We start from the raw sequence: 20,968 nt of genomic DNA, 5'->3' as shown, positions 1-20,968 counted from the left end.
GTACTTCAAAATCTCGCAGCTTCTGTGCACCATTCAGACATCGGCAAACGCTTTGGGAGCTTCAGGTCGTGCTGAAACTCCCAAAAACAGAAATAGAGTTCCCAAAGCCGGCCAGCTTGCAGATCGTACTCTGTATACGAATGTCAAACTATTGCAAAAAACGCATTTTCATTCCGGGGCCTTGTAACAGAAATTGTACTGGAAGACAGAAATAGACCCGTTCCTGAAACCAGGAATACCCCTTTTGCCGATGTCTGGCACCATCTGAATGCATTTGTTGGCGACCCCGCTCCCACCGTTAACACTCAGTTTCACACCACCTAAAATTTGCTTGATTGCCGCATCAACATGTCGACAAAAACGTGCCCATCCACACAGGACCTGTAGACGGCTCCACGCATGCTCTCAAGGACACACAATCAAGTAGTCTGATTGATACTACTGTCTTACACAATTTAAGGTCCTGGGTTTGATTCCTTAGAGGTTAAGTTAGAGGTTGGCGCACTCTGGCGGAGAACCGTAAGGCCTAGTGGAAACATCCCGTACACTAAGTCCACACTAGCGTGTCACAAAGTTAATGGGACCTCAGACCTGCCATTACCTTTCAATCCTAGCACTAATTATTTGGCGGGCAACGTTTAGGAGCTGGTTTGTGCCTTCTGACCACAGACCTTTGACATGAGCAACTAGCTATCTTTTTTGGGGCGGGGCCCCACAGCATAGCATCCAGCTGCAGGGGGGCCCCTCTCTGTAGGATTGCCCATGTCCGTGTGGCCGTGTGGCCGTGTGTAACGGACCAAAACATAATATCTCGCCCGGCTGAAACGCGTTATTGGTACTATATAGCATTTTCTATTGCAAGGTATCTTGCCTGTAGCCAACGAAGATCGTATGAGCACAAACAAGTTTGGCTGCCTCCATTGATCGAGCTCAAAGTCACATCAACGCCTCTCGGGCTAAATTTAATCTCAAAAGGTGCCGTGTATCTCATAATTCAATTCTGAGATGACGGTGTATGATAACTCAAACACCCAGCTTGTGTTACCATTTGCCCACAAGGGCATTCCGGCTTGCCACCAGCAGGCCGACAAATTTGCTTTCATTTCTCTATGAAGTATGCATACATGAAGTATGCATATGCATGCTGTTCGTTTGTACCATTACTTTGGCCAATGGCAGTGTGCCGCGGCGGCTGCGGGGCGGATTGCTCAAGCCACTGGCGCTTCAGAAATAAACATAAGACAGCACATGAAAGTGCTGCGGGCTTTTGGGAAGTGTGTCGAGCTAGGCTTTGAGGGGGCCGCCAAGGGCGCGTGAGCAGGCGGGTCAATGCCTGAAGGGGCGCCTACGGCAGTGCGTATGGTGCTGTACGGCACTGTTTTCCGTGTGTGTGATGGCTGCGGCACCAGACCACAAAGCAAACAGGCTGAAGGCTGGCAAACTGAGCGTTGAGCATCCAGCCTGGACCGCGGACTTGGCGGCCAAGCCCCTGCTGTGTGCCGGTAACGGCACCTCAGACTCATACGCTTACACCCAAGCAAAGGGCTGTCAAGTGGCAGGTCGCGGACCTCCTGACTACGTGTAGCGGCCAATGACTCTTACCCGTGTCTGCTAGGTCCCAGCGAGACACCATCTCTTCAACACGTAATGAGCCCCGGCTTCCTGCCTCCCGTGCTCTGACAAGCATAGCTCCCACAGCATCATTGCTGCAACAAGCATAGCTCCCACGTTGACACTACCCTATAGGGTAGCTAGCTACAGGACTGTACGGATGCAGGGGGCCCCCGCCCTTGTTCCGGCTTCGAGGAAGCCGACACCCGACTTGTCCTTCCTGCAAACGCTGCGTTGACTTTCGCACGCCCAACACAGACAGCCTCAGAAAGCCGCCAATTTGTAATGGAGCCCGCGTTTAACAGGAAAAGCCTACGATACATATTTTCCTTACAGACCTTGACAATTAGCAGCAATTAATACCTGGCGCTAAAACATGCAAAATACGAAAACCATTTTGGTTTCGGCGCTCCTTAGTGTACCTAGTGGAAACACTGTCACACTAGCACTACACTAAGTCCACATGTGCCCATAATGTACCGAAGATAGGAAAGGTACTAAAGTGGAAACACCCTGTTATTTTTTGTAATGTAGCAACATCCATTCATGTAAACTTACAACAGACAATTGCGGCAGCTCGATTTATGTGGCTCACAAACCATCTCAAACTCCTCTCCAATAAAACCCGGAACTCATAAGTGCCCCGACAACTGTAGGACTTAGGACCTGTCTCGCTTCCTTGTGCTTCTGAGCTCCGAATCCTCCTTATGACAGCTTTTCCTGGCTGTCGTTGTTTCCCGTGAGCAATAATGTGAGCAATAACAATGGGGTAAAGAGGTTCCCCACCACCTCTACCGACCCCAACATTCTCATATATATGATACACCATAATGTTACTTTACCCGCAAACAAGCCCAAAACCCTCCAACTTCCAAACAAACAGCAGTGCCTTGATGGCACGAGACCCAAATATCCAGGGGCCATTATTAGTAGTCCCTTTCCTGCTGCCTTTAATCCTCCAGCTACTGTCGCCCTGCTGCTCTTTTCCAGAACCATACCTGCCGCGTCACACAGTGTGATGCCTTTCCTAGCACATCCTTATTACCCCACGCACGCTTGATTAGCATTCCATGCCCTACAAATGTATCACTGTCTCGGTCCTGCCATACATGCAGCAATGAATTGAAACGAACCGGCCCATTATACCCCATCACCTTATCCCCTCCTCCTGGGGTGCAATACCTCAAATTTGTTAACCATCGTAATCCAGGGCCTCGGCTCCCGAACCTGTCCCATGAAACCTTCCACCTGCGCTCCCCTGGAGCGCCATCTCCGCGGCTGTGTCCCGCAGGTAGACACGTAGCTCCCCACGGTCCCCCCGGGTGATGCGCATCATCTCATCCAGGAATGTGACCTCAAAAGTAGCGCTCCTACAGCGGATGCAGGCAGAGGAGAGGAGAGAGAAATACTTGTATATGATATACGTATGCAGTGACAGAGTCAGTTCATGCAGGTACCCAGTGTTATTCTTCGGAAGCCCATGGGCCCAGGTATCCACCACGTTGCTTCCTGAGTACTGGCGAGAGCATCTGGCCCCGATCCCAATATGTTTTGGCCACATGGTGCTTGCTCTACATTTAGAGCACACTGCGTATATAATATTGCACCTGGAGGTGTGGCTTTTGCTGCTCTCGTTTTCTGAGTTGGCTGGGCGCCTGTAGCTGCTCGCTGTTCCGTTACGTGTCGACCCACGCTGTTAGGCATACAGCCGAAGCATATATCCCTCATCACCGTGCATTTTAACATTCTACTTTTGCTACTTAGGGTTCCCCTTTGGGGAAGACGAATCACAGGGGGTTACGTCCAATACCAAGAACAGGTTGGTTTTGCAATACCTCCCATCTGCGCCACCTTATTACTTAAGGGTGCTGTTGTGCTCTGTTGTGCTCTGGCCGACAAAAAATTTAAATGAACAACCGCGGCCATAAACTATACACGTGCACACACGCTCACCGTGGGCAAACCAGCAATTAATATGCACATAGACATGCATGCGCATACACATGCACACATGCACAAATGCGTGCCAGCGTGAAGACGCACATGCAAATGCGTACACATATACAAATACTAAAATACATGCACACACACGCATTTATACACATGTGAACAAATAAAGCATATGCACGTGCGGCATGGTAAAGAAGAGACATCCTAGAAGCATCCTGTAGTAGCTGGCTACTGAAAAGGCCTCTCAAGATGCTGGCAGGAAACCTTGGCACGTATTTATAGACGATATGTGTGCCATAGTATGTACTATACGGCAGCTAGCTTGTACAATCCTCTCATGACCCTTGCGTGAACTTTTACAATAGTCTATGCACGCTAATTACTTTATGGCACTATCTGGATACGCACGCGCCCGCATGCATGCATGCAATCGAAAACCAAAAGTCGTGGATGTATGAAAAACACGCAAGTGGTAGAGCAAGTGGGACGACCCAAACGGACTGGCGACAGTGCTGTCCGCACCCAAGCACAGCACCACTACTACGGTGTCATGTACATCGCTGATTATGAATAACAGGCCAAGTGAGATAGAGCCCCAAGAGTGACATGGGCGGCCAGCTGGTAAGCGCACCTGAGGAATTTCGGGGGCCGTAGCGGCTCGGGAAGTGACGGTGCAGCCAGTCGTGGCAGCTGTGCAAAGAAGCCACTGCCTACCAGTTCGCCGTACGTCTCCTCGTACACAATCCGTACAGTTGCGGGACTGAGTACCTGCCAGGGATCAACAGCAACAGCCGCCGGGAGCGGATGACTGACTAGGTGGGTCATTCGGGTGGATGGGTGGTAGGTGTATGTGTTTACATAACGCCAGGAATACCCCTTGCAGCCCCTCAACAAGGAGCAAAAAAGGTAAAAGAAGAGTGCCGGCTTCCTTGGAGCTGGGAAAAGGGCGGAACCCCTCTGAATCTGTACAGGCCGTTTGACTAGCTGCATGAACAGCGAGTGCTGCCGGGGGCTCACACCCCAGCCCCCGGTCCCCCAACCCTCCCCTGCCTCATATGCAACGAGAACACCCCGCGGAAGGGGTTAAAAAGGGGGGACGGAGAGAGACCACTACACGAAAAGGAGCGATTGCCACTGCTTGCATCTTACCACCACGTGCCTAACCCCCCTCCTTATTTCCTTTGCCTCAGATGGGTTCCATGTTAAGGGGCCGCACTGCTGCTTGCGGTCGACATGCAATTTTGTACTGTAGTTGCCCCACATGAACCCCTTGAGCCGCGGCGAGGGACGCTAGGGAGAGAGGGCGGCGATTGAACCGCATCACGCGGTGGGGTCGGTCGCCCCAGCGGGTGCACTGCAGGCTGCGACAATGGCAAAGGCCACGGTGGGGCATCACTGCTGAGCGTGCAAAGGCTTCACAAACAAAAAACATGGTCAAAGCGTCCATTACACTTGGTCAAACCATCTTCAGCATGCGCTATGCATTTCATCCTGCCCGCTGCCGGTGGTCCAGTGGCGAAGTGCCCGGCGGCGAAGCCGCTGAGCGCTGCACAGAGCAGCAGACAGCGGCACTGCTGTTGAGTGCGCCTCCGCAAACGTCTTGCCGGTTCCTGCTGGCTGATTGTTGCTAATCATGATATATAACAGCTCATAATCAAAACGCTAGCCATACGTGAAACACAAAGGTCCCCCGTCCGGCAAGTTGTGTAAGTCACAATGGCTGGTTGTGGAAAGACGGTCGCAACCAGCGGGTGTTTGATTACTGCGTGTCGCCACCTCGGGTTCCAATCGCGAGGTATACGGTACGTGTTGGATTGAGGTTTAGAGCACAACCAGCGGGAAGCACGTTCCGTTGCTCCATGGAGCCCGTGTGGAGCTTGTCCATCCATACACACACGTTAAGGTTTCTATCAGCAAGGATAAACACGTTCTTTCCTAAGTTGACAGAGGATATGTATGAGGCTATTAATATTGCTGGCTGCACAGTTGGGAGGAATATAATGTTTGTCGTTGCTAGCTGACTAACGGACGGTCATACAGATAGATTGAGATGGCCAACCAACCCTGTGGGGCCAGGGGGCGGGGGGCCAAAATGCGCTTCACGCTGGAACCTCGCCCCAAAAGCAAAGCTCTCCTCCTCTCCCTCTTTCTTTTTTCTCCTATAATCCCACCCATCCATCCCCCCAAATCACCTCATAATCATGACGCAGAGTCAACCTGGCCGCCGGCGACCCCCATCCCTGCCGTTTCCAGCTCGTTCCCTTCCCAGCCGGGCCCCCCTCCATCCCCTGCTGCTGCTGCTGCTGCTCCCGTTTCTCCGGCCCCAGCAGCAAGTCCTTCAGAGGCGCCGGCAGCTGCTCCTTACTCACCCCCAGCTGCTGGCTGAGGCGCTCCAGCCCCCGCCCCAGCACCTCCCCACCCGGGCCGCTCAGTAAGCCCAAGTCCGGGGGCCCGTAGCTGAACAGCAGCTCCACAATGTTGTCCAGTTTAGCCTGGGGGGAGGGGGGAAGGGGGTTTGAACCGTTCAGAGTTTTTATTGAAGGCGAGGAGGAACATATTAGGCGAGATCAAAATACAGTTTGGCTTGAAAGAAAGAGATTGAAATATTTTTCTATAATTTCCAGTAATTTCCTACTTTTTGGAAAACTGCTCCAGATGGTTATATTTTTGGGGCGTGGCCCCGGGCGCGAAGCGCCATTCAGGTGGCCTCGGCCCCCGGTGTTCACTGCTGTCAGTCTGTCAGTCACTGTCAGGGGCTTACATCTCTTGCTCCGCAGAAAATAGCGTTCAAAAGCTACACCAATTCTACATCGATTGTCCAAAGGAGACAATTCAGATAAATCGGAGCACGAAGATAGCTTTCCATGGCTTCGAGTTTGACTTCCCCTCCCCTCGCAGCCCTTGCCTCTAACGTCGTTGCATATTCCTTACATCATAGATTCCATAAGCAAACGGCATGATCCTTTAAGGGGTTGGTTCCTTCATGCTCGGCAACTTTAGACTGACCCATGGCAACGCTCTAAGCACCCCCCTCCTGGCGTCTCACTCGTGCCTGTTTGATTGTTGTCCTTCTTATTCTCTTCTTCATTCATTCAATTCAAGTTGAAGTAATAACATAACAACATTTCGAGGGCTCCGACAAGCCCTTGTTACTTCACTTTATCAAAAGGAAGTGTGTGTGCCCTTGCGACACACCGTCAGCTTTGCCGCTGCATTCCGACTTCAAAATGTGCAATTGGAACGATCCCCGAATGCGTTCTGGCTGGGAGCGGACAACAATTGGTCCATGAAGCACGGGCACTTTGGCGCGCCTTGAACTGCCACCCAACAGACCGAAGGGCCGGCGTCGAACATGGATGCAACGGTAGTACCACATACATATCAGGCAGTCCCGACTCATGGATTTGGCGACATGATTATGCTACGGCGGCTGCGCGCTTGCGACGATCCAGATCCAGGTCTACACCGCCGTTGTGGCAGACCTACTTGCTACGACCTTTATTGTTTGGGGACTTAATAACAAGTGTGTACTCCAAACATGGCGGCGTTCTTGTGCTTGCACTCCTATGCCGTACGCACTGCCCTGTGAATCAAACGGGGGTCAAGTAGCTGCACCGGGGCCGAGCCCATTTTCGACTTTGGAAAGCCGCCCCCCTAGCCATTCTCTGGCCTTACAATTTTGTACATAAGTTGATGTTGTTACAGGGTGGTTAAGCTTCACCAGTGGCCTCCTTCCCGAGGCAATTCCCTGCTCTCCCCTGCTAGAGGGGCACCCTAAGCCATTCACCCCATCCGACTTCAGAGTGTACTCTTTGAGTTTGGCAACTCACCACCAGCATCCAACCAAATCTAGCGGATCAACGGCGCGTCAACTTAGTTCCTGGTCAGCTCGCGAGTTGATTTTATCACGTCCTACACCGTCCACAAGATGGGGGGCCACCTCCCATTTCATCACCTCTCAAACACCCCGAGAGGTCGGCAGGCGGATTTGAACCCGGACGCGACGGGAGCAGAAGCCAGGCCTTAACCTCTGCCAGCCGCCTGCATAAGTATTTGTCGATTTATTTTTGCTAATTTTCCTAAGCATTACCAAAGCATGCAAACTTATCAGGATAAAGCAAATCTGTAATACCGCTGATGTAAAATGTTTTGCATCCGATAATAGAAAGAGGGTAATTGCATATTGCTCAGCCACCTCTTTATAAGGTAAGGAAAGGAACAAGTGAAACACAATTAAAAGATGAACAGGCTCTTCAGGAGTATCAAAATATTCCACATTGGATTCATATATATTCTTAATCTTCCAAAGGTTTCGGCTGCGGTGAAAAAATGGTATTTGAAACTATTCGTTTAGATCTAAAATTCCTGATACTATCGGCCCGATTCAGAAGAGATACTTTCCCTTGTAGAAAGCAAAGGATTTCCTTAAGACACGGGGTTTCAGCATATTCTTATCTTCATACCCCTGCGAACGCGCATCGTTGGCTTGTTTCTATCCAGTCCTGCACATGTTGCATTTTGTTACATGGCCACTCTCCAGCCACCACTCCCCCATTTTAACCTCAAATCCACAACAGCACGACACACTATCCAGCGAGTTCAGTTCCAAACCCCATCCGCCGTTTCCCGCCCCCCCCCCTCCCCCTCCCCACCCCCTACGACAGAAAGAACGCCCCCCCAACCCCCTCTTCCTTCTCCCACACGACTACATCCTTCCCTTCCCCCCTGCTGCTGCTGCTTCTTTGCTCGAACGTGTTCCATCCTTTAAACTTTCATTAAGTCATCACAGTCAATAAGTTCGCCTGCATGTATTCGTTTGTGTAACTTCTTTTTAAGTATTTAATTCTACTTTTACAGCCTTCCTAGCTCACGGCCCAAGGCCCCCTCAAGGCCCAAGGCCCCCTCAAGGCCTATGACTCCCTTCCTTTTGTACCATTCTCATACTGCTGATGCTGCTGCCTTCTCTGTGGTGCTGTCTATGTGGTCGTTTAATTAAGCGGCACATTCAGAGCACCTACATATATGTAAGCCCCTCATCCTCTTCCTTCCTTGCCACCTCATATTGCCCTCTTCCCCCTCTTTCCCCCATAAGCTGCCCCTACCCCTGTTGTGCTCTGTGCACTTGCACACTTCCACTACTCCCTAACAGATCACTACTTTCCTACACCCTGGCGGGGTCCGTCACATACATACATACATACATACATACATACATACATACATACATACTCGAAGGTGCGCGCGTGGTGCAGGACTAGGTTCTTCAGGGTACGAGACCGGGTTTTTCGTGTTGCGGCGTCTAGGTGAGATAGGATCTTGGGAACCAGCCGTCTTGGTAGAGCGGTATTGGGGGGGCGCCGAGCTGGCTACCCTCCCCCCCTGTGGTTTCCGGAGGCTTGATCGCCCTGCGTTGCCGCAGGGTCTTCCCGTTTGAGTACTTTTCAAGTTAGACCCAGTGCTGTGGAAGGGCACGGACTTGTGCGGTGTTACCCCCCCGACAGGGGCTATCTCCCCTGGACTAGCCCAGGGAGGGAGAGGCGGAGGAGGGTTGTAGACTGTTTGGCGTCTTGTGGTGTGAGCTCTTTGCGCTCTTTTTTTTGCGTGAGGATTTTTGAGCTTGGTGACCTCCCCAGCCCGGGATGACTCGTCGGGCTCCCGGTCGCCCAGGTCCTGGTTGCGAGCTCTCTGAGATGCTCGGTTCGTTCGGTCGGCAGGAAGAGCCCCCCAGTTGCGACTTCGTTTATGTTAGGAGACCAACGGGCATAGATCCCGTCTAGTTGGAGCGCCAAACAAGCGCTGTTGCGTGCCGGCCGTCGTTTCCCGTGCGGCCTGACCCGGGGGCGGAGTGCATGAGACTAACCAGCCGTATGCACCCGCCCCTCGCGCTGTGCTTCGGCCCTGGGCCCCCGGCTTTTCAGCCCACAGTGTAATCAACGTCATACATACATGTATGTTGCGTGCCGGCCGTCGTTTCCCGTGCGGCCTGACCCGGGGGCGGAGTGCATGAGACTAACCAGCGGTATGCACCCGCCCCCCGCGCTGTGCTTCGGCCCTGGGCCCCCGGCTTTTCAGCCCACAGTGTAATCAACGTCATACATACATACATACATACATACATACATACATACATACATACATACATACATACATACATGCATGCATACATGCATACATACATACATACATACATACATACACACTCTTTCACGGTGCCCCTTACTTACGGGAGCTCCAAGAACACACACGGGGCCGCAACCCCTCCCAGGAGTACACAACCCCTTTCTCCCCACCCCGCCACCACGCACCCCCTCCCCCTCACCGTTTGCGGGTCGATACACTGGTACACCTGACCCAGGATGGTGGGGAACAGCGCCGCGGGGGGCCCGGGGCGGCGACCCCCCAAACTACCTGTACAGGGTAAGAAGGGGGCCACCAGCGGGCCAAGCAACGGCATCAGCAACAGACAGACAGACAGAGGCACAGTCGCGTGTTTAAGTGCGGGCCGTGGGTGTGTGGCTCTCCAGGGGAGTCTGGAACACGCGGGCGACCGTCCCAAGGTACCTTGGGGCCCAGCCACACACATTCAGCCAGCAGGGCGCCAGCGAGCCGGACAACTTGTTCCAGCTCGGCAAGCTGCAGCGAGTTGAGGTGTGAGATGAAGAGGGGTGGATAGGACGTGGACGCGTTGAGTTGCGGCGAAGCGAAGTGAGGTAACTTAAGTTCTTTTCTGTAATCCTGCTGTACGACTTGGTAAGACAGACTCTCTTCCAGCGCTCAAAGCACAAGACGCAGTACTGCAAACTCCTGTACTGCACCCCACTGCCGTATACGGAGCCGTATGTAAGCAGGAAACAGCGACACGCACCTGAGTTGAAACCACTCGAGTAGATCAGCCGCCATGTGCCGGCCAGCTGGTCATTGATACCGCTGACACCAGCACTGCCGCCCCCTGCAACAGGACCTGCTGCTGGTGGCGGTGACGGTGACAGTGTGATGGGGGTCCCCAGGGATTCCATCTGACTGCACAGCTCGTCCACCTCCGCCGCCTCCCGAGCCTGTCGTACATGTGAGACAATAATAAAAGACGTACCTAGACGTTATGGAAGCCATACACATTTGGAAAGCAGTACATCTGCAAGGTTGCATAAGAAGAAGAGTGGCAGTAGTCTTCTTCCTCGCATGCATATTACCTTAAAAAACGCTTTTTCATTTCCTCCATGGAACATACAACGGACATGTATGTATGTATGTTTTGCTGTGTACCCGAAACGCATCTTCACTATGGGGCGGCCACCTAGTTTTACAGCCACGCTTATCACCCAGCGCACCCCTCGACATATCACAGAGTCACCCAACCCAGCACTCCCCCTTGCACTCGATCTCAACTCAAAAGGCCACCCCCGTCCAGAGCTCTGACCCGCCGGACTGGCAGGCGCACGTAGAGGTGCGACCCATCCTTGTCCCCAACCCATCAACACCCCCGCCCCATCCCACCCCCCACTTCGACCTATCCAACCCAATAACCCCCACCCTTCATACCGCTCCGAACAGCCCAAACCAAACCAATCCACATCACCACGACCCAACCCAAATAAAAGTCGTTTTTAAAGGACAATTCAATACAATCAACACCCTGTAAAACCTGCCAACCCCCGTGTTCCGCCCCCGGCCCCCCTTCACCCGTACATCCGTACATTGGCAGCCAGCCCCCGGTCCAAGGATGAGAGGGCCGCCAGAAGGGAGAAACGGAGCCGCTCAATCCGCCGGCCCGTCGGGGGGCTCCCGGGGGGGGCGGGGGCCTCCGCCCCGGGCCCTCCTACAACAGCAGCAGTAGCAGCAGCAGCAGCAGCAGCAGCGGTGGGAAGGTGCTTGGAGACTGAAGGGGAAAAGGAGGAGTGATAATAATAATAATAACTTCACCGAAGCGGCCAACTCTTTTGATAGGTCCAGAGCCCCGGCTACGGCTACGGCGGGAGGAGACCAACCAGCAAAATGACGCAACTGAAGCGGGGGGGTCGGAGGAGGGAGGGCGGCGGAACGCAGGTGGTGGTTCCTAGGTAGGTCAGCTCGGCAGAGGACTGAATGAATGGAAGCAGGGAGAGAGGGGAGGGAAGAGGGGGGGAAGGGAAGAGGGGGGGAAGGGAAGAGGGGGGGGAGGGAAGAGGGGATACCTTCCCCAGTCGTCTGGCTCTGGCCCCTGGCCCCTGGCAGGGGAAAGACGAACCACGAAATGTACAAGAAGGGGGTGGGTGGGGGCGGCAGCTGCTGCCAACACGGGGGATCAAATACGCATTATTAATAAAGGGTGGTGAGAACGGGATTAGGACGGGATGAGAACGGGATTAGGACGGGATGAGAACGGGATTAGGACGGGATGAGAACCGGTTGCAAAATCGATTGATGGAAAGGGGGAAAGGGGCAGGGGAGGCCTCCGGACACCGGAATTGCTCCAAGAGGCGCCACCTCCGAAACCAACCACAGCACTAACAATGAAGTCATAGCCATTGTTCAGGATGCGCCCCTCCCCCCCCCCCCCACACACATACATGTGTGTGTACAGGGGGATGTGTGAACGTTACAAATATCTGACCGGGGCTGACACTGGTGTGTGTATGTATGGGTGTGTATGGGTGTGTATGGGTGTGTATGGGTGTGTATGGGTGTGTATGGGTGTGTATGGGTGTGTGTGCGCGGTACATTGCCATGAAAGCGCACTTTATATGCACATGTAGCGGATATCCTAACAACTCAGATAGCCCGATCAGATCACCTCAGATAACCTACGGTGCACAATTATGAGGCGTACAAAATGATGTAGAAGGTCACGACATGTTGCAGCCGTACAACACATGTACGGCTCCTGGCTCACCTTCCGGAGTCGCATCCACCCCGAGCTCTCCAGCAATGGCAGCAGACGGAGGGGCTCCTAGGACCCCCGCTCCATCTGGCCCCCCCGCCCCCAGTTGTTGTAAGTTGTTGTAAGTGCCGCCGCAGATGTAGCACCACCACATGGCGCCACATGGAGCGGCAAGATACAGGAATGAAGTTGGCAAGCGAGCAAGTGAGCAACAACTCCTGTCAGCTTGAATACCACCCACACACGACATCGACATCGACATGCACACTGCCTGCCTAAATAAGCAATAAGGAATACGGACTCATGTTCATCTGCTACATGGCCAGCTCTACTAAGCTACGGGACACCTACACATCATGGGACATGACACGTCCATGCTCGTGATGGTGATGGAACGTGGTCGGGGCAGGAGGTAGTGCTGCTGGCTGGCTGGCAGGTCCCCGGCCCAACCCTCATATATCATGTCTTCTGGGTGTTTTGGAAACCGGCATAGTTGTTATTGTGATCCCACCATTCACTCATCGTTTTTTTAGGAGAGGGCAGCCACGCGCACAACCCCAGGAGGAACACATGCCCTGGCTCTCCCCTATCCTGTTAGCGACTTTACCGCCGGCCATGATGAGTAAGGATTGCGTTATTACCTGGCGGTGCTGCCGCTGCTGTTTGTGAAGTTGGACCCGGATCAGAGTTGGCTGACTGTAATGACACTACCAGCGATCGGCGCCACGACTTTCCCCATGGATAGGTTGCGGCGCTGCTTGAGACGTGGGTGGAAGGGGATGCCTTCCCCCACGATGTATGCGCTTGCGGAGAAAGAGGAGGTACGTGACTTCTTGTTGATCGGTGGCGAGAAGCCACAGAGGGAAGCCTGTGCGTCCGGCGTTCATGCAGCAGTTAAGTCAGAAGTCAGGTTCTCGGAGCCAAGATAGAAATGGACATCCCGGTCGTAGATGTGTGAGTGCGTGTGCGATAGGGCGATGATGCCCAACATTTCACAAAGTGATGTCTTGGATATGATGTGAGCGATGGCACGGCTTAACACGGCCAACCAACGGTAACGCTATGGGCAATGACCTGTTGTCCTGCCGACGCTCGAAAAGACAGCGTCCCTACCATGCCAGAATTGCATTGAGCTTTACAGCCATGCTTCACATCATGTGCGCTCCAAACTACTACTTACTTTCTTCCCGGCGGGAGTATGCTAGTCGCAGATTTGGTGTGCAGCTCAGACATCTACTTTGATATGCCGTTCGTGTTGTCCTTTCAGAAAATAGATTTAGTTGAAACGTTCAATCCAATCGGCGTGGTATTAGTCTGCGGCCAGTCACACTTCAGAATCTACAAAGCAAAAGTGGACAGCTTCCTTCCCAGCATTCAAAGTGTCCCGACAAGGATAACTTGAACTTGCAAGTTGGCCTGCTGTCACATACTCGCATGATTGCAGTTACAACTCGGCAATACATGTTGTACTTACCGTACTGGCCAGTAACATGTGTCCATCATGCGGCGCACATTCAATCAGTAGATGGATTATATAGCAAGTAGGTTTTTCGAACTCGATTTTTTCGAACTCGGTATTATCATATGCTCCAGTGACAGCCACCAACAGACCGGAGACAACACAGCCAACAAAACACTGCGTCGGCAAAGCCGCCGGTTGACCGATGCATTCACTCACGCCGCCGAAGGGCTGGTTTGGGTTTGGGTTTGGTTTGCAGCCTGGTGGAGGTGAAAGCCATGGGCGGCAGGTACGTGAATTCCTCCTGCCACTGCTGGCCGGGTGGCATACCCGGTGTCACACCCGGGCCAGTGAAGGATTGACTGACACCCATAACCAGCGGAAGCGCCGGCAGCTGAGGCTGGCCGGTAGAGCTGGCGGGGGCCCGCAGCCTAAAGCTGACTTGAGAGCACCCGGACATTCTGAGACGTGTTGTAACATTCCCCAAGCCGAGATCACTCAGGCACAGGAAATTTTGTCCAGGAAGATTGGCGAGTATCCATCAGGGCATGCTTAATCCCTGTCCTGTTCATCGAATACCCACATAACATGTAGCAACGTACACATCTGTGTTGGTATGCAAATGCATGTGGCAATGGATATATAACTTGCCTGGAATGCTGGCCTCCTTGAGGACAAGGGTTGAAGAAAAGTAGGGACCCGCCCCTACCTCTTACATGAGGCAGGGGGATGTCATGGCACTTGTGGTGGAGGTGTCGACCATGGGTGTCGACCATGGTGGGGCCAGTCTGTCTCCTCATCATGTCGGCTATCGGTCGGTCCGTCTACGTGTCCGACCTCTGGGCCGCTGAGTAGCCCAGTTCCGGGTTCCTGTGAAGTTGAAGTCACCCAACCAAATGAGAGCGGTGTCACTGTCTGCAGCAGCAGCAGCAGCAGCAGCAGCAGCAGCAGCATATATTGCATTGGCAGCCAGGATGTTGCTGGACGTAAGGTGCCATGTATCTGCTGCCACTGCTGTTGAGGAGCCTGTGGGGAGATAGACATTGCCTACTTGCAGGCGGTGGCCTTTCAAACAGAGTGTGAACCGTCCCTGCACACATGCTGGGCGGGTTGTGGTCAGTTCCAGGCGGTTCCAAGGCTCTGCAAGCCCCTGCCAGACGAGGCACAGATGAGTACTGTGTATGTTGACCTAGACCATATGCATGAGTGTGCCGCCACCCACCATCCTAGGGTGTTCACCTGCAATGCTCCTTGGTGCAGGCCCCGTTCCAAAAAGGCACTGGTGCTGGATGTTGGTATGAGATGGGTCTCCTGTGGATACACCACAGCCAGGCATAACTCTGCCCACTGCCGTACTGCTGCCTGCAGGCAGTTCCCGTGGTCCATGTTGCCAGCAGCCCATGCATGTTGTGTGTGGTGGTCTGGAGTGGTTGGCAATGTATGATGTTTTGCAGCTGGCTTTCCTCGTCCCCCTGATTATAAACTAATTAGTCGGAGAGCTCCGCCTCCTTGGTGGCGGGGTTGAATTCTTCCTCCTCCTTATCCCCATGTGTTGATGCTCAGGTGGGCTGTGGGTGCTCAGATGTTGTTGGAATTGCAGGGCGGCTGCTCGCTGTGCATGCGGGTCACCCAGGGGGCCGGGTCTCCGGCTGTCAGCTGCACAGGTGCAGGCTTGGGACCTGTGTGCCGTATACGTATGGCGGCTGGGCCTGGCTGCTGGTCTGCAGCTGTGTGGTTAGCTTCTCTCTGGCTGCTCTCTGCACCTTCGGCAAATCCACATTTCTCTTTCGGGCCTCCATGGCAATACAGGTCTGTGCTTTGTTTTGCTCGACACACTCTTCTGCAGTTAGGAGCTCAAGCCATTGCCACTTCCACTTTTTGGGGCCTCAGAGGGTCCTGGTCAGGCTGGGGATACCTCTGCTGTGGTTGCTACCTGGCTTTGTCCATAGTCGCCCGTTGCCTGCCGCCTGGCTCCACCCTACCTGCTGTGAAACTGGAAGGTAGGGGCTGTAGCGGCTGTTGCTGCTGATGGGTCTTGCTCCTGTGGTGGTGCCAGTGTGATGTCCTTCGTCTCCATGCGGATTGTTGCATCCTCTTCCATTATCGTGGGTTCCGCCTGTGTCCCCAGCTCTTGCTGAGATGTTGGCATCAGGGTGGGCACCAGTTCCTGGAATTCTGCCTCATCCAACCTGTGCCGTGGAGTGAAGTCGCAAACCCTGAGGAACCCAGGGATAGCTCTGGGGTCCAGGTTGACAGGGACCCCCTCGACCTCCCAGCGTGAGTGCTCCACCTTGTGTAAGTTTGTAGTAATGGGCAGCTCCACGTCCACCGGTGGGCTGCTAGGTAGGAGTTGGACTGGCCCCAGCTGAAGCCATCCCTTCCTGACTGCTGGGGAGGTGGTAAGCATTGCCAGGCCACCTTTCTCCAGATCAAGATGCTGATCTCTTGCACTGTAGTAAGCAGCATTTCCCTTAGAGTATTTCAACGATTACTGTTAACAATAACTGTTGATTCGTTAACGACTCGACTCGAGTTTCGTACATGTTACGAGTTTCGTCACATGTCTCGAACATGGCGGTTGTTCGCAGCGAGCCTAACGGGCTGGGGCCCCGGGCCCCAACGACATTATTCTAGTACGCAGGACCGTGGTAGGGAATCTCCGGCAGGTAGGCCGAGATATAAGCTACCCAGGCGGGGTGCTCTGGCCAGACACTGAAGTATCACGACTACTAGGTGTTCGAAGTTCAAGACTCCGCTGCCGCCGTCTATATTATTTTCGTACGCGTCTATGTACGCTAGTGCTTGTCGCTGCGTTGGACTTCTTCCTGCCTCGGCGAGGACTGTCAACTCTACACTTCCGCAAAGCCAGTCGACCCATCAGGTGAGCGACTGCTACATGCACCCTGACGCCGCTGGGGAGTGCCTGTTGCGGCATTTGCGGGTGATTCACAGCCCGAGCGGCCGTGCAGCCTCCATAGTTAGTAAAGCAATTTGTTGATAATGGCCTTGCCAAGTGGTACATCCAGCTGGGGAGTGTATGTCTGCGGGGTTGGAACTGCCAGTTGATTTCCACAGTTACCGTCCTGCGGGGTTGGAACTGCCAGTTGATTTCCACAGTTACCGTCCTGCGGGGTTGGAACTGCCAGTTGATTTCCACAGTTACCGTCCTGTTCGAGAAATAGCGGGACTCCCGCTGGAATACTGTTCATTAGACCCATTAGGAGCGGCTTGGTTGTGGCCAAAAGCCACTGAGGTTGTCAGATGTCCATTTGCATGCTGTTTTGGTGCGGAGGTCATCCGTGCCTGTCCATTTTCTGACATTTCGGTCTATCTTATCTCAGCATTTTGTTTTGAGGTTCGTGAACATGTTGTAAATATTGCATTCGCTTGTGTTGTTGTTGATGGGGTGTTACACTGTGGGCGCCTCGTCCCGAGAAAGGACGAGCACTACGGGGGCGCTGACCGGGGGCCGAAACACAGCGCAGGGGCAGGCGCGCGGCTCTACGTCCGTCTGTTCCTCCGTGCGCACCTCACTCCCTCACTCACGCCAACCGGGACGCTCTCCTAGCCTGTTGATGATGATGTTGTTGTTGTTGTTGTTGATGGGGTGTTACACTGTGGGCGGCTCATCCTGAGATGGGATGGTCAGCACCTGGGCCCTGACCGGGCCAATACACAGCAGCAGTGCAAGGGTGCGCATGCAGCTCTGCATCCGTCTGTTCCTCAATGCACGCCTCCCTCACTCACACAAGCCAGCGGGGGCGCTCTCCCAGCCCCTGGCTAGGCAACTCAACGGTACAGAAGGTTGCAAACCGTACTAAGTGAGAGCCGTGCGAGAGGCACCACACACACCACCTGGCGTGGCCCCCTTCCACCCCTTCGCCTGGCCACCCTACTCTCATGCTCTCGCAACTCTAGAGCGCAAAAAAAAACAAAAAGAAAAACGCCACTGGGGGCAGGGGCTCTACACATCGGGCTTTGCCATAAACTCAAATGACGAGGCGAGGGAAGACCTACCCCGGCCAGGCATGGCCCCTCAGAGGGGCTGAACCCCCTAGCCAAGGACACCCACTCAGTCAGCAACGCACGCCGGACAAGAGCCGAGGCCGCGGCTACAGAAACCGAGTACAAAAATGAGCACCTGCATGCTGGTCCCTGAAGACCAGCTACTTGCCTGCAAGGCCGCAAGCAACACACACCTCCCAGGAGCTACCCTTACACCTCACTCGTCCACATACACCGGAGGGAAAAACCCACAGGACCGCACGGCAGTCTCCTCCCGGGGGTTACAGGCTCCTGGATGCTGTCCAGCACGAAACCAAGCAAAACACATATTTATTGCCACGGGAAGAACGACAAGCCAGCATGGCGGCCCCCTATAGACCCCGGAAAAACACAGCTCACAGGCACGTCCTGCTCTCCTACCACACTGAGAACAGGTTGAATCTGGTTGACACTATTGTCTTGTACAGTTTAAAGTTCTGGGTTCGATTCCTGGGTAGACCCCCTACATTATCGGGAGCGAGAGATCCCTAGCTGCTGAGATGTGGAATTGAGGTCACAGTTGATGGATTGAGATTCGCACGCTGGATTGGTTGTGATGATTGCTGAATCCTCTGTCTCTGCGGATTTTCGGGTGAATGGATGATGAGAGATCCTAGAAGGCAGGATCAACCACCTTGGACTTCCAGTTCGTATGGCATAGTACACTGTGGTAATGGTGGATGGTGCTGTATGGTATGATAAAAAGTAGAAATGACAATGTGTTCAAGTGGCCCAGAAGCCTCCCACTCTGTAACAATTCAATACACTGAGAACCCTTCCCCTCCATCCCTGGCCGGCAGGGCCCAGCACCACCTACTCTCTCTCTTCCTCTCCTTCCTCTCCACTGCTTTCCCACCCACCCCCGCTCCCACAAGCCACCTACACTTGGCCCCCGCCGGCCGCCAGATAGCAAACCCCCACCCACCCCTCTTTTCGACGGGGCCCACACACACGGGGCCTCTCTTCCCGGGGAGAGGGCACACACATACACATGAATCACATGCAGCCTGGCTCCACCCTGCCCTGCTAGACTACGTGACCCTTGGCCAGGACACTGCCCGCTCGCCCAGCCCTCCAACTGCCCAAAGCCCCCCTACTCTCCTCGCCCCCTCGCCCTCCCCACCTATCTCTACCCCCTGACTCCCTCCCTCACTCTCCCTGCTCCCCCCCAAAAGAGCTCCTTCCCCGATGGATGCTAGCACGGCTACCTAGGCCGTGATTCCCACGGGTGCAACACGCTGAATCTGCTCTTCCACGACCGCCAGGATGGGGTGCTGTGGCCCGAGACTCTGTCCCAGCCGTGTCGGGGGGTCTCCAGCATCGCGAACGAGCGCAGACGCGCCCAGAAGTCTGCCACTGCTCCGGTGTGTGATGCGGTGAGGCCAGCGGTGAGGCCCCTGCTGCGCCACCGCTGTTGCCGCCACTGCGTCCCCGCGAGCCCCTCGAGCCCCCGGTTCCTATGTTGGCTGCTGCCATCCAAGGGGCCCCTCGGTGTCCTGAACGCGCCACCAACACCCTGGCCCGCCCAACCACCATCCTGGCCTGCCCCGCCGCCACCCGCCCTTGGGAGCAGAAGAGTGGATCCACCCCTCTGCATACACACAGCCCGCAGCGCACCCCGCCGCGATAAACATGACCTCTTTCCCACCCTCCTTCCCTCCCCTACATACATACATACATACATACATACATACATACATACATACATACATACATACATACGGACATACTCACACACAGGCGCGTCCTGTGTCCGGCCAAACAGGACCCTAAGTAACAGGCCCCGCATGTGTGTATGTGCATATATATGTATGTGGGTGGGTGTATGTTGCGCCTTGGGTTACATCAAACGTGTGACGAGCCCGTACGAGCCCTGAGGGGGCTCACGGCGGTATGTAGGTATGTATGTATGTAGGTACATAGATAACTTAGCTATGTGTATGTTATGGTGGGGGCTAGCCAGCACGGCGCAAAGATAAAAGGCTGAGCGCGGTTGCAATTAAAGACACGATAGGAATGTATATGACTAAGTAAATGCATGTATATCTTTATGTATTATGTATTATGTGTGTTTGCCATCATCGAGCCGCCGTTTCCCTGCGGGTGTAAAACCACACCAGCCACATGGCGCATGTGTGTGGTGTGTCCCGTCCATGGCCCCCTACCCTCCCGGATTGTATGAACACACACACACACACACCCGCACACATGCATGCGCGGAACTTGTAAACTACACTTTGTATGATGCGCATTGTTTGGAATAAATGGGTATGTGTGTCTATGTGCCCGCATGTGGCCTAAATCGGCAACATGAACGGGCGCTACGGCGCTGGAGCTGTCACTGCCGCCTGCCTCTGTCCCCTCTCCCGCTCCCCCCCCCCAGGGGGCCCCAAACGAGCCCTGGCTGGAAAAAGAACAACAAGAATGTGCGGGTGGGTGGGTGGGTGCGTCTTGGGCACCCCACCCCCCACAGTCATACGTCAGCGAGAAACCCTCTCGTACAGCACCTCCTCCACCACCTCCTCATACTTTCCTTCCCTCATCATGTTTAGAAGTCCGTCAGTCCGTCAGTCCGTCAGTCCGTCAGTCCGTCAGTCACCTCTCCGCTTTCTCCACTGGTGCCACTCTGTTGATATCGATACCAATACTGGTACTGGTACTGATACTGGTACTACTGAATGTGATACTACTGCTACGCGACGCCTGCGCCGGTTGCTGCTGCTGCTGGTGCTACTGGTGCTGGTGCTACTGGTGCTGCTGGTGTCGTTGTTGGTGGTGGTGGTACTGCTGCTACTGCTGCTACTGGTGGTGGTACTGAGTCCCGCTGTGATGCCGCCGCCTCAGCCTTCCAGTGGCCGTAGTTGGCGAGGAGGGTCTCCAGGAGGGGCTGGGCTCCCGGGAAGGCGGCCGCCATGGCGTGGACCAGGGGGAGCGCCACGAAGTCGAAGAAGCCGATCTGTTCGAGGGGGGAAGTGGGGGGGGGGGTAGGTGACAAGGGGGGGCAGCTGAAGGGGATGAGANCGTGTATGTGAACCCCCTGTGTATGG

General features: G+C 54.3%; 1 protein-coding gene across 1 annotated transcript; it reads right to left on the bottom strand.

Annotated features, from left to right (window-relative positions):
* Positions 1-2,803: 2,803 nt before the first annotated feature.
* Positions 2,804-13,781, bottom strand: VOLCADRAFT_105590 (uncharacterized protein; the record flags this gene model as incomplete). Its single annotated transcript, XM_002952487.1, has 11 exons — positions 13,599-13,781; positions 13,060-13,286; positions 12,431-12,505; positions 11,256-11,377; positions 10,427-10,616; positions 9,881-9,969; positions 5,733-6,053; positions 5,584-5,625; positions 4,711-4,851; positions 4,193-4,329; positions 2,804-2,981 (listed from the first exon to the last, which is right to left on the bottom strand). Exons 1-11 carry the CDS (start codon positions 13,649-13,651, stop codon positions 2,804-2,806), a joined length of 1,575 nt encoding a protein of 524 aa, XP_002952533.1. The 5' UTR covers positions 13,652-13,781.
* Positions 13,782-20,968: the final 7,187 nt, after the last annotated feature.

The sequence above is a fragment of the Volvox carteri genome, assembly GCF_000143455.1.
Source record: "Volvox carteri f. nagariensis unplaced genomic scaffold VOLCAscaffold_30, whole genome shotgun sequence".
Taxonomy (NCBI): domain Eukaryota; kingdom Viridiplantae; phylum Chlorophyta; class Chlorophyceae; order Chlamydomonadales; family Volvocaceae; genus Volvox; species Volvox carteri.
The sequence above is the reverse complement of the archived record's forward strand: the minus strand, read 5'-3'. Positions and strand labels throughout refer to the sequence as shown.